This window comes from Phycodurus eques, chromosome 6 (genome assembly GCF_024500275.1).
Source record: "Phycodurus eques isolate BA_2022a chromosome 6, UOR_Pequ_1.1, whole genome shotgun sequence".
Lineage (NCBI taxonomy): Eukaryota > Metazoa > Chordata > Actinopteri > Syngnathiformes > Syngnathidae > Phycodurus > Phycodurus eques.
Window position 1 is genome coordinate 16,909,157 of NC_084530.1, and position 13,360 is coordinate 16,922,516.

The 13,360-nt window shown below is 44.2% G+C and overlaps 1 protein-coding gene across 3 annotated transcripts in view; it reads left to right on the plus strand.

The window, feature by feature from the left end:
- Positions 1-11,726, plus strand: part of usp34 (ubiquitin specific peptidase 34) — a 110,142-nt gene extending 98,416 nt beyond the window's left edge. For all 3 annotated transcript variants that reach the window (XM_061680643.1, XM_061680645.1, XM_061680644.1), the window contains exons 69-79: positions 100-178; positions 246-372; positions 792-899; positions 991-1,095; positions 1,182-1,306; positions 1,448-1,571; positions 1,652-1,731; positions 2,330-2,470; positions 2,667-2,807; positions 7,410-7,563; positions 10,614-11,726. In XM_061680643.1, coding sequence (XP_061536627.1) covers positions 100-178; positions 246-372; positions 792-899; positions 991-1,095; positions 1,182-1,306; positions 1,448-1,571; positions 1,652-1,731; positions 2,330-2,470; positions 2,667-2,807; positions 7,410-7,563; positions 10,614-11,110 — 1,681 coding nt within the window. In that variant the 3' untranslated portion in view covers positions 11,111-11,726. The remainder of the gene's footprint in view (positions 1-99; positions 179-245; positions 373-791; positions 900-990; positions 1,096-1,181; positions 1,307-1,447; positions 1,572-1,651; positions 1,732-2,329; positions 2,471-2,666; positions 2,808-7,409; positions 7,564-10,613) is intronic.
- Positions 11,727-13,360: the final 1,634 nt, after the last annotated feature.

The window sequence follows — 13,360 nt, forward strand, 5'->3', positions numbered from 1 at the left end:
AGTTGTATTTGCCGTGGTTAGCATCTGTGTGGTGTTTAATGTGTATCTGATTATGGTGTGTGCTTTGTGTTGTAATGTTTTGTGTTGTTGTTGTTTCAGTGCCTTCAGGGTCCTGCTGGAGAATGAGGAGGACCGACTGCTGGTGGTCTTCAACAGAGGACTCATCCTCATGACAGAGGTAGACACCATGTCGCATTTGCGTGTGTTGCGGTGTCTATAACTTACTTGACGAGTTGTCCCCGCAGTCATTCAACACACTGCACATGATGTACCACGAGGCCACTGCCTGCCATGTCACCGGAGACCTGGTAGAGCTGCTCTCCATCTTCCTGTCTGTGCTCAAGGCCACCAGGCCTTACCTACAGCGCAAAGGTACGCCGGCATCATCATCTTCGTGTTGGTCATCAGGCTTTTTCTTGGCTCAGATTAAGGCAGAGGCATTAACAATCTTCTCATGTGTGCGCATGCGTCGCTTCACACTGGCTCAAACGATCACTTTTTTGGTTTTGGTCAAGAACCTTGGTACAGGTTTAAAGGCTGCCAGGCACCGAATGACTCGGCCGAACCCGACTGAACTGTTGCGCAGGATGCTGAGTTTGGCAACTGTTTGCATGAGTGGCCAATTAGTCTGCTTTTGGTTTTGCCGTGATTCTAAATTTTAATCGGAGTTGCACAGTATATCAGCTAGCCAATTAAATGCCCAAAAGCTTTCACTCATGCTAAAATATTTGTGTTTTTATATTTGTGTATATATATATATATATATATATTTTTTTTTAAATTTGTGTCAGATGTGAAGCAGGCTCTGATCCAGTGGCAAGAGAGGATTGACTTTGCCCACAAGCTCCTCACGCTGCTCAACTCGTACAGCCCGCCCGAGCTGCGCAACGCGTGCCTGGGTAAGCCTCTGACATCATATATCGCGGGACGCCCAAGGCGCGCACGCCGGACAAAACCAACCTATGGGCTTTTGTCCCCTTTCTTTCCCAGACGTGCTGAAGGAACTCCTTCTGCTCAGCCCGCACGACTTCCTGCATACGCTGGTGCCCTTTCTGCAACACAACCACTTCACGTACCACCACAGCAACATACCCAGTGAGTCACGACAACATAACTCATTACAACCACTGCCGCCGCAAGGTCCCCAGTGAGTGGCAAGCTTGCTGTCCATGTGCCCACAGTGTCGCTGGGGCCATACCTACCCTGCCGAGAGAACATGAAGCTGATGGGGGCCAAGAGCAACATCCGCCCACCGAGGCCCGAACTCAACATGTGCCTGCTGCCGTCCATGGTGGAGAGCACCAAGGTCAGCGAGTAGGATGACCTCCAACCCCCGTATCACATCACCTCAAGGCTGTGCACGCGTGCCCCAAATGAGGGGCACCTCATGCTCTTATTTAATATTTTAACGTGACACTGTATTGTGTGTGTGTTTTGGGCACGCCAGGGCAAAGACGAGGTGTACGACCGCATGCTGTTGGACTACTTTCTGTCGTACCAGCAGTTCATCCATCTTCTGTGTCGCGTGGCCATCAACTGTGAGAAGTTTACAGAGACGCTCGTCAAGCTGAGTGCGTCACCCGCCTGCCGCTTCTGATTGGTCTGCGCCTGCAGCAAGTGGTGTGTTGCTCACCTTACCTTGTCCTCTCAGGTGTGCTGATGGCATATGAAGGACTTCCTCTGCACCTCGCCCTCTTCCCCAAACTGTGGACCGAACTGTGCCAGTCGCAGGTGGGAGCCGCCGCCCTGCACCACCCCTCGCCGTCACAACATCCGCCACTCGGCCCCTCACACGACCGGTCATGATTTGTCACATGCTCTTTTACGTGCTGTCATGCTTTGTCACACACCATCACGTCACTCGCTCTGTCGTGAGCGTTCCACAAGCTATCTCGCCCTGTTAGTCGGCCCGTCACAACCCCACAACTCTGTCAATTACTCAGTTACCTGTCCCATCACTTGCCCATTTCATTACAAGCACTGTCACTCACCTCTTCACCCGTCCTTTCAATCATCCCGTCACCTGCCCCGTCACTCGCCCCATCGATTGCCCCATCACACACCCCTATCACTCGCCGCGTCACTCATCCCTTTACCCATCCGCCTCGTTACATAACCCCTACCCGACCCCCGTCAATTGCCCCTTCATCCGTCTCTTCTCTTCATCCGTCTCATCAACCGTCGTGTCACATACCCATTCACACCCCTGTCACCTGCCCCCATCACACTGGCATTCTCCCTTTCACTCGGCCTGTCACACACCCCCTCCTTCACGCTCCAACACCACCCGCTTACATCCTTTGTGTGTGTGCGTGCGAATGCATTTTAGTCACTGCTGTCCAAGACATGCGTGAAGCTGCTGTGCGACGACGCGGCCTTCAGCGAGTACATCAAGTGCGTCCTGATGGACGAGAGGAGCTTCCTCAACAATAACGCCGCCTATGCCTTCCTCACGTGCTTCCTGCACAAGGTATACATACACACAACACTACTGGGTGCGCTCCACCACAAGGACACCACATTGTTTCCTTTCTCGCAAAAAATTGAGCCGTTTCAGGGGGTGGATCCTTCTCATGCAGTGGGCTGGCCCTTATCCCGCCCCTCCTTCAGCGAGCCAATGGAGAGCCTGGCTTTCGTTTAATTGACAACTAACCTTGTTTGTTCAGGTGCAGGTATTGTCCGGTGTGAGCTGCTGCGGCCTGCTTGGTGTGTTGGTGGAAAGCGTGCTGAGCCAGCACGGTGGCCTGCAGCCCGAACTCTCATCCGATTGGCCGGAACTCGACAAGACCGCCACCCTGCTCAACGCTGTACGTACACGTACCCGCAGTCCTTTTTGCCAAAACATGCATGTGAACACGATCCTTAATACATTCACATATTAGTTATTCAACAATTAAACATCATAAAATGAACTGTCAGAGTAACAGCTCAAGCCCATCTCCAGGTCTCTCACATTCTTTTTTTTCATGTAAAGTTGAACAGGTGAGGCAAGTTGACCTCGGCCAAAATAGTTGTGACTTGCAAGCACATACCTTGTGCTCAAAGGTTTCCAACACGTGGTTAAATGGCTGCTTTTTCATAACATCTAAATAGGCACAATGTCTTGGCAATTTCTTTCTTGTCATACACTTTAGTGCAGTTTTTGGGAAGATTACTTTGAAATATAGTTGTTTATAATTACAAGTTTCCCTGTTGAAAATGTAATAGTTTTGCAACTATTTCAATTACTTTCTCAAAGTAATATAACTATTACATTTGATTATTTATTTTTTATTTATTTAAAAAATATGTTTTATTTTATTTATTTATTTTAAATGAATGCATCTTCAGGACCCTTCTAAAAAAGTGGATTAAAACCATGAATCTTTTTGTTTGTTCTTGAACAGGATGAAATATAAATAATGTGTTTGCGATGTACACACGTGGATAAAATTGTTGGTACCCCTCTGTTAATGAAAGAGAAAACCACAGTGGTCACAGAAATTACTTGAATCTGACAATAATAATAATAAATATAAATTGTATGAAAATTAACCAGTAAAAATCTGACATTTATTTTGAATTGTGGTTCAACAGAATTATTTGAGGGGAAAAAGGTCATGTACAGGCTTGGACAAAAATGCCCCCTAGAAAAGACCTAATTTGACCAAAGGGCATGTTCAAACAAGGTGTGTCCTCTAATTAGCATCACAGGTGTCCTCAAACTTGTCGTCGGCCTATTTAAAGGTTGACAATTAATCACCGTGCTGTTTGACCTCATGGTGTGTACTGCGCTAAACATAGACCAGAGGAAGCGAAGGAGAGAGTTGTCTTAGGGGATGAGAAAGACAATTATAAACAAGCACAAGGTAAAGGCTATTAGACCCATCTCCAAGCAGTTTGATGTTCCTGTGACTACAGTTGCACATATTATTCCAAATTTGAGGATCCACGGGAGTGTAGCCAACCTCCCTGGACGTGGCTGCAGGAGGAAAATTTATGACAAATTGAAGAGACGGATAATATGAATGGTAACAAAAGAGCCCAGACTATCCTCCAAAGAAAGTAGAGGTGAACTCCAAGCATGATCTGTTGTCGTTTGAGCCATAGTGGACTTCATGGGAGACAACCAAGGAGGACACCACTGTTAAAAATCATTAAGAAAAGAGAGACTGGAATTTGCCAAACCATGTTGAAAAGCCACAGATAATGTCCTATGGACAGACGAGACAAAACTGGAACGTTTTGGCAAGACAGATCAGCTCTATGTTCACAGATGCAAAGATAAAGCATACTGAGAACAGAATACTGTCCCAACTGTGAAACATAGATGCTCATGTTCTGGGGCTGCTTTGTTTCATCTGGCACCAGGGTGTCTTGAATCATGGCAGGGTACAAAGAAATCTCAAGACTATCAAGATATTCTAGAGAGAAATATGCTGCCCAGTGTCAGAAAGCTTGGTCTCAGTCGCAGGTCATGGGTCTTGCAACAGGATAATGACCCAAAACACACAGCTAAAAACACCCAAGAATGGCTAAGAGCAAAACATTGGAATATTCTGAAGTGGCCTTCTATGATCCATGATCTAAATCCTATTTCCTATCCCCTGATTGCCTCAAAAGGATGTGCAAGAAAATATTAAGGGTACCATAATTTTTGTCCTGGCCTGTTTCATGAGTTTGTTTTTCCAAATAAGTCTGTTGAACCATAGTTCAAAAGCAATGTCTGATTTTCATTTTTTAATTAAAAAATTCTTTATTACTTTTGTCAGATTCAAGTTATTTCTGTGACCACTGTGGGTTTTGTTTTATTAACAGAGAGGTACTAACAATTGTGTGCACGTGTAGATTGCACCACCGGTGGCACTTCAAGATTCTATTCGGAAAAATGTCGTGTTTGAGACTACGGCAGAATGGCACATGACCAGAGAGAGCCAATCACAAGTGTCTGCTTTAGAAGGAGAAATGTAGCTAAAATTGGAATCATGGGAATTTCCAAAAACAACTACTGTAATTGAATTACACATTTTCTCCCAGTAATGTAATGATTGCAGTTACATAAATTATGTAATGAAATTACATAATCTCAATCAATAATCACTGAGTTACATGTAATTAGTTACTCCCCAACACTTGTAGTGGCAACTAACCTTCCTTTGCCAATTGGTCTGCAGGGCATAGTTTGTGTCTCGTGCTTAAACAATAACATTCAATGACTGCGATCAATATAAAATAGAAACATTATGTATTTCAACTTTCATCCCGTCAACAACAAAAATTATGCAAATAAGGTGAAGATGTTACAATGGCAACATCAGAAAACTCATTACCACAGTTAACTGTGCTTTGCGACCAGTGATGCTGGTAACGCGTTACAAAGTAACTAGTAGTAGTAAGATTCCAGTTACTTCAGCAAACCAATGATATAGTTACTATTGAGTCAAAAAATACTTTTAAGCAATCATTGGTTGCTGATGACTTGAAGAAGCAGCTCATCTGTCCAGTAGCATTTTTAATAGATAGGCACGTATTGAGGAAAATGATTGAGTCGTCATTGTTTATCATGCAATCCACAGTGAAGGTGCAATAAATATAAAAGTGCAAAGAAATGCAGTGTTTCACTGTCTCCACACTATTTTTATTTTACGTAGTAAAAACTGTATTTGATTGTTCTTACTTTTTCATTTACACATTGAGAATAGTGTTAAGGGCGCAATATATTGTGGGTTAATTATTCATACCCAAGAGCACAGTCTGAAAGCAACACGGAGGCAAGGACTGACTTACTTTGAAGGACTTACAATAATTAGCTTGAATAATAATTACAAAGAAAAGTGAGAGCGTTCAATGTCGTCAGTGTGCGGACGACTCAGGAACTCGTGAGGTGGCCGCACCGCTGACGTTCACGTAAGTGCTTCGCTCCTGTCAATCACCCACAGTTTTGCTAGTTAAACAGCTGCTAAAGTTGTCACCGGGAAGAAAAATGTTTGTTGTTGTTTGTATCAAAATTACGATGGTGGGAGCAGGTGTATGTTGGTGTGTGTATTTCTGAACGTGCGCGCTTGTGCGTGTGTTGATGGGGACGGAATGAGGAAAAGCTATCAACAAAATATAATGCAACCAAAAGGAGTCCTACTGTTGGCCGCAATCACACTTTTAAAACAACATTAACATCGTGAAGTGCAGTCTGTTTCCCCCAACTCTAACCGCCTCTCTCTCGCACGTATACGTACACACACACACACACACACACAATGTTGCTTTCATGGATCAGGCCCCCAAACTATCTATGAATTTGTATTGATATTGAATTTCTTTTGTCTTTATTAGCGTATTTGGTATTTTAGTAATGCAAAAGTAATTGAAAGCAATCGAGTTACATTTCTTTAATATGGTTCTTGAATTATGTTACTAACTACATTTTATTAACCGGTAACACTTAACTATATAGGAATAGATTTTTAAAGTAATCCTCCCAACCCTGTAGTTCTGTCAGTTAAGAGTCTTGAGAAGTATACTTGGCAATGGGGCACTTTTTTACATGTTTAGGTACTTAAATGTATTTGGTATGTCAAGTCTGCAGTAAGTAGCTCATTTAATGTGGCTTTAACTACATTAATATTTGTTATTGGTTCATGTTGATGACGTCATTCTGTAACTTGTGTGGCGTGTATTACCAAGTAATGGGTGTGGTTAAGCTAATGCTCTTTTCGTACTGTGGATAAGTGGTATTCCTCCTCCTCGGCAGCTGCTGAAAGTTACCACAAAAATCTAACTTAGTTACTGTTGAACTTAAGTAATAAGTAAAGTAACTAAGTTACTTTTAAGCTCAAGTAATCAGTAAAGTAACTTTTTCCAAGTTAGCTGTGGCAGCACCGTTTACCGTTTTTTACCGTCTTAAAGGAGGACAAAGTAATGGAGCACTGATACTACCATATTCATAATAAACATACTTCAAGTGAAACAACAATCAAACTAAATCCCCAATACTGTATAAGGGCAAGTAGTCTCAATTGAAATTCTTTAAATGAAAAAATATAAACCATATTTTTACTATGATAACACATGCAGAATGTGAAAATGATTCTGCAAATGTTGTATGTTTCTTTGTGAGAATTAGTTGCTTTTTTAAAAAAATTCTTGCTCGAGGTGTTGGGAAAGTGGCCAAGTTGTCAACACGGACTTTACTTTTGTTGTCTAGCTTATCTTTTTTTCGCAGCCCTGTTGTTAATGTAAGTAGTGAACATCAGCAAGGACGCACTTTGAACTACAGAAGCTGCTAAAATAAAAATGGTCTTGACAAATAAGCTGAAATTATTTTTGAATTGTATAAAGTGGATGACTGGCCCAGCCTTGACACAAACGCGCGCACATGCACAATCCTTCTCATGTTAAGGACCTAATGTGTGCCCACGTGTTGTTTTTTTCAGGACCTTCGGGCTTTGACGTTGTTGCTTTCAGTGCAACCGCCTCAGGCCCTGGACTCCGCCCTGGGCCCCGCCCTCCACGAGCTGATGGCTCGATATCGCCTTTGCGTGCAGCAACGCAACGCGCTGATGGACGCATGCCACCGAAATGACAATGGTACACAATACAACAATGACAATATGCTGTACACAAAAGTACACAAAGTTACACGTAAGCATGGGCCGGTACCAAATTGTGACGGGATGATATCCGTGAGCAAAAATATTGTTGTTTTGCAGTATTACTACTATTATTATTATTATAGTATTATTGCAATTACAGCTCTAAAATTTATTTTGAAATGTTTTGGGTCAACTTTTTTTCCATTGAACGCACTCCATAGGTACATTAGTAAATGTAAAAAGAATATAAAATTTTTCAAAATAAAATCTAAATGTAGTACAATGGTAAAAGTGATTATTTCTCAGGAGATGAGTAGTTACCTCCTTGTTGTTCTCTGCTGTTAAGTAACATTAGAGCTGAAACAAACGAATTCGATTTTGTGCTTGTGTATGGCATGTGACTGTTAAATAAACCTGTGTGGCCCAAGAAAGGTGTGGTAAAACGGTGTTACTAACCTCCACTTCCAAGGGGGAAGTAATCAACTTGACATGTTTCTGTCGGTTTCCATAGAGAATCGACATATTGCATAGATCTTTTTACACTTGAAACTATGTGAGTCCCTGGATGCGCATGTCATGGAAGCAATGAGTCCCAGCAACGTAACGTCACTGAATACAGATGCAGTAATCCTTCCCTACGTCACGGTTCTTGCTTCGCAGATTTTTATTACAGTTGTTAATCTTATTTTTTTCATACGGTTTGTACAATAATGTTTGTGTTATCCATCGCTCTTGTTCTCAATATATTGTGTTTAGGTCTGTCATGATAGCAAATTATTTAGGATGAAATGTTTTCCCAAAACTATTACGACAACCGATACCATCGTTGTTTTTTTAATACTGCTGATATAATTTTATTAGAACATAGTAATGCAAGTACATCTTTTTTAAGAACAATTCACTTTTAATTCTAAGAATAATGAACATTGACATTGTAATGTAGAACAAATAAAATAGCTGATAAAAAATATAAATAAAACAGACACAGGCTCTGTTCGCAAAAATTGCACTAAAACAAATATTAAACATTTGGCACACAGGTATAAACAGTCAATGCCTTAGGCAATATACTGCCAATCAAGTTTCCAGTTGATTAAGAAAGTGCTAAGTAGCAACATAAATGACAACAAAAGTAGATCAAAGCAACCGGTTTTGATTCAAGATTTGTACTATACAAAACTCTGCAGCCTTTTCTTAAACGCTGCTTTGTCAACATGTTCGATGGCTACATATCTCACAATAGTCAGTATGCTATAGTGTATATAATGGGAGCATACGTGCACCATATACACTGTCACGTTTATATTTGCATTGTTGGGCAAAAATTTCCATAACTGCAAGCTGATGGGAAACGGGGATATGTCCCACTGTGTTTTTTGTTCCCAGCTGCAGAAATTGGGAGAGATGGTTGTTTAAAATTGATTTTGTCACTTTGGGGTTTTATGTTGTATTGTCTTTGTTGCGACTTCATACAAATTCAACATACCAGCTCGTTGGTGTTAGCGGGATGGCCGCGTTCATCTGGCTGGTATCCAAAATGTTCCCACATCGTTGCTGTGGCGTTGCACTTTGGAACTCATTCCATTAAATGTGCAGCTACCGGCTCACCATTTGTGTACGTGAATGCCTGTTTTTTTTTTTTTTTTTTTTTAAACCTGTCCTGTTCAGCTGCATGGCCTTGCAGAATGGTGGATCTGAATGCCTTTTTTTGTGCTGGAACAGTTTTGCTGTGCTACAATTGAATTGCTCACTCTGCTTATTTACATTTTTTTTATTATTCTCATGTTGAAAATGCAGCCGGACAGAAAAGGGTTTTAGGGGACAGACAGCGTGGACAAAGGGACTAGGGGTGAAAACCACAGCAGAATAGTGAAACAGTCATAGATATATTTGTAGATTGGGGTTGGGGGGGGGGGGGGGGGGGGGCTGAGCCGGCACATCGAGGAAGGTGTGCACTCGGCCCCCCTGCCCCATGTGGGAGGGGGGCCGAGTCAGCGAGCCCGTCCAGCAGGGGACCCAACCAGGGGGACGCCACCGACCACCCAAAGGAGGGCAGGGGAGGGTAAGGCGGGGCCAAAAAGGGCGGGGGGGTCGGACCCCCACCCCTCCACGGCCCGACAACCGGAGGCCTCAGGAGTCCAACTAAGAGAACTGTGAAAACACACAACCCGACCTATTACTGTGGTTACCATGTCCCCAACTGCCAACCATTATCCCTGTACCATGATTGTGTGTTGTGGGGTGTAGTGCATTAAAATTGGAGAAACTGGTGGGGGTGATGCGAAACAGGGCAATAATGACCCGCCACAGTCACCCCCACCCAGGCCGACCAGCTCCCCAAAGGATATGTGAATGTATGTAGTGCATTAAAAATCTGCGGGAGAGAAGCATGGATGGCCAGAGAGTGTCCTCCCCAGCCCAACCCTGCCCCTCCCTCACAGTTTGGTGCATGATGCATTAAAACTGAGGGACCAGCAGAACAGTGAATAGGGGGTGAGGCGGGTGGGGGGCGACCAGAAACCAGCACAGATGTGTCGGCACCCGGTCGGCGTCGGCCCACCATACCTGGTGACAATTCCCCAGGGGACCCTGAATGCGATATGAGTGTGCCCGTTGTGCGGCGTATGTACAGCGTATTAAAAAATGTGCAGTGTGTGTGTGAAGAGGCTAGACTCCTGCCCGCATTTCAAAAGCAGACGCGCGCGTGCGCGCACACACACCCACGGACAATCAGACGGAGGAATTCCACTAACCTGTCTTCCGGGTTTGGTCACGTGACGTTCCACATATAGAGGATTCGACGCGTTGCCACATGTTTAAACCTTTTTACACAACTTATCAAATGCTTCAGATGAACGTTCATCAATTTTGGGAAATAAATGACTGAGTCACATTTTTTGTTTTGTTTGAAAACCAAGCGTGTTTAGACGAAAAAAAAATTGTCACACCAAATGATATGAAACTATGAAATAGAAATATTCAGGTTCTACCATAGTAGTAATAACTAATTGTGGTATGATTTCGTTTGTTTGTTTGCGGGAACAGAGGAGGAGGGCGCCACCCCCATGAAGCGGCGACGCGTGAGCAGCGACAACGAAGACGATGAGGCGGCGGCCCTCTGCCTGCCGTCTTGCTCCACATCTGCCACTGCCGCCCTGCCGCCATCCTGCGCCACGTCCGCCGCCCTGCCGCCGTGCCCTGACTCGTCCAAGCTGGAGCGGCAGGGGGCGCTGACGCCCACCAGCACCTCCGACACGGAGACGCGAGACTCCTCGTCCCTCATCGACCCGGGCACCGAGCAGGACCCGCCCTCACCTCCGGATCCTGCCCCATCACCTACGGACCCCGCCTCCTCCCCCAGAGGGGACAATATGACCGAGGAGGAGGACTCCAAGGCCCCGCCCCTCCCGGAGGAGACCGCCCTGTCGCCGGGCCTGGTGGGTGAGGGGCCGGAGGATGTGCTCGATGCCTTGTGCAGGACGCTGGAAGCTGCTGTTGCCCTGGTTGCCAAACTGACTGCTAAAGCGCTGCCCTCCTCGTGACATCGTTGGTCGCTGTGAGATTCCCCCCCTTCTTCATTGCCTTGGAGTCGCACTTTTTTTTTTCTTCAAAGGGGAAAAAAAGTTTTGCTTTTATACAAAAAGTGAGGGTTTTATTTGTTTTATTTGCCGTAATTTAATTTTATTTCATTTTTATTGCTCGTCCTCTGTGCCACTTTTTGTACTTTTGTCTACGATGAGGCAATGATGGCAAGCTGAGAGTAAAAGTAAAAAAAGTAATGAAAAAAAATTGAAATTAAAAAATGGACAAAATTGTTGCCTTTAGTTGGCGTTTGTGTTGGAATGAGAACACAAAGCACGTTTACTTGTAAATGAGAAGAACCACAAGAAAACTTGATTCTGTCAGGAATACTTGCCTGAAGGTATATATGAAAACTATAAATATATATAGATAAATATCTTTATATATACATATTAAGAAATATGAATATATATATCTATATATATATAAAAGGTGCTTTATTGGACTATGGTGCAAATGAAGCCCCCGTGTTGGACCAGTCTGAGCTTTTTCTTTTCTTGACTGCCGACCATTCCTGGCCGTTCTGCTGTTGAGTTTTAGCTGCTTGTGTTGTCGTTTTTCATTCATTTCACACAATCCATCAATAAAAATCTTTATTGACAATCTGGAGTGGCACAAATCTTTTCCAACAATCCGATTTTCCTCTACCATGGATCGCAAGTATTCGGCACTGTAAATCGGGGTTTGCACGTCTGCCTCACAGCCCTGAGGTTCTGGGTTTGAATCTGACCTGTAGCTCTTGTGTGCTGTTAGCATATTAGCTTCAGTGAAGACCTCAAAAGTTGTCAAAGTTGGGGGAAATGCTCGTTTGTCTACAATTGCCGTGACGTTAGCTGGCGACCACTCTATTTTTGTCAAACGTTCACATCATAACGTATTCGATGCATACAATGTACGCATCGAAGAACACGGTATACATAAAAGTAAACATGAAAGTACAATGATAAACAGAAAACTGTCAATAGACTACGAATTGACTACGAACCACCTGTAAATACTGACCAAATGTAGCTAATTGGTGAAATGCCTCCAGCAGCTGGTCCTGTCCTACCTCAACCCATCACGCCCCCCTCCTCCCCATCTCAATCCATTACCGTTTGCCCAGAGTGGAGGATGCAGTTAACCTACGTCTGCACTTTGCTCTGAACCACCGGGACTCTGTTGGCACCTACCGTATGTCAGAACGTTGTGGATTTCAGCGCCACTTTTGATACATTCGTGCCCGAGCGGCTGCAGGAGGAGCTGTCACTGATGAGGTTGGACCACTCTGTAAGCCGATGGATCACGGACACGAAACCGTATGTGCGGCTTGGTCCTCTCATATCTGAGCCCCGGTTCACCAATATTGGGGCAAATCAAGGGAGCATGCAATCACCATTTCTTTTCACTCTGTCTACAAATGACTGCACCTATAACAACTCCACCATCAAATGGTTTCGGTTTGCAGAGGACACAACCTCGGTCGGACTCGTCACGGATAATGAGGAATTGCTTACAGACAGGAAGTGTCCCATCTAGCTGCACGGTGCTCGAAATAACTTGGAACTCAACCCGCACAAGACACTGGAAATGGTCATAGACTTTCTCAGAACCCCTCACATCTCCTGCCCCTGACAATCAAGAACACCTTTGTTAACGAGGTGAAGTTGGTCTCCTTTCAAGGCACCATCATAACAAACGCCTGTAAACGGGAGTGCGGCCTTCCATCTGAGGCCACTACGGAAACTCAACGTTTCCAGCTCTGTTTAGTCAAGGTTCTACAGAACCGTCGTGGAAGGCCTTCTCTCATCGGCGATTTGCCTCCGCATTGACTGCAGCGTATCATAAACACGGCAGAGAGGCTCACTGGACAACGGCAGCTGTCAGTTAATGAGCCTGAGTACCACCTCTTCAGCAGGTTCCCCTCAGGAGGGCACTAACTGTTGCATCAGGACAAGGACCACATGCACGCCACCTTTATACCTTTTCCCAAGGTTATTTCTCTCCTTGACAAGCAGCACAGCAACTGATGGCACCGACACCCTGAACCCCTAGAAGTAAGTATGGATTGAACACAACACCCATATAGTCTCTGGTCAGCACATCTGAGTCGGGCTATTTCTATTTTTAGGTCTATTTCTATTTTTAGGTCTATTTCTATTTTTAGGACTATTTCTATCCTTAGGTCGCTGGTTCGAATCCGGCTCGAAGGACCAATTTAATGTTGGATT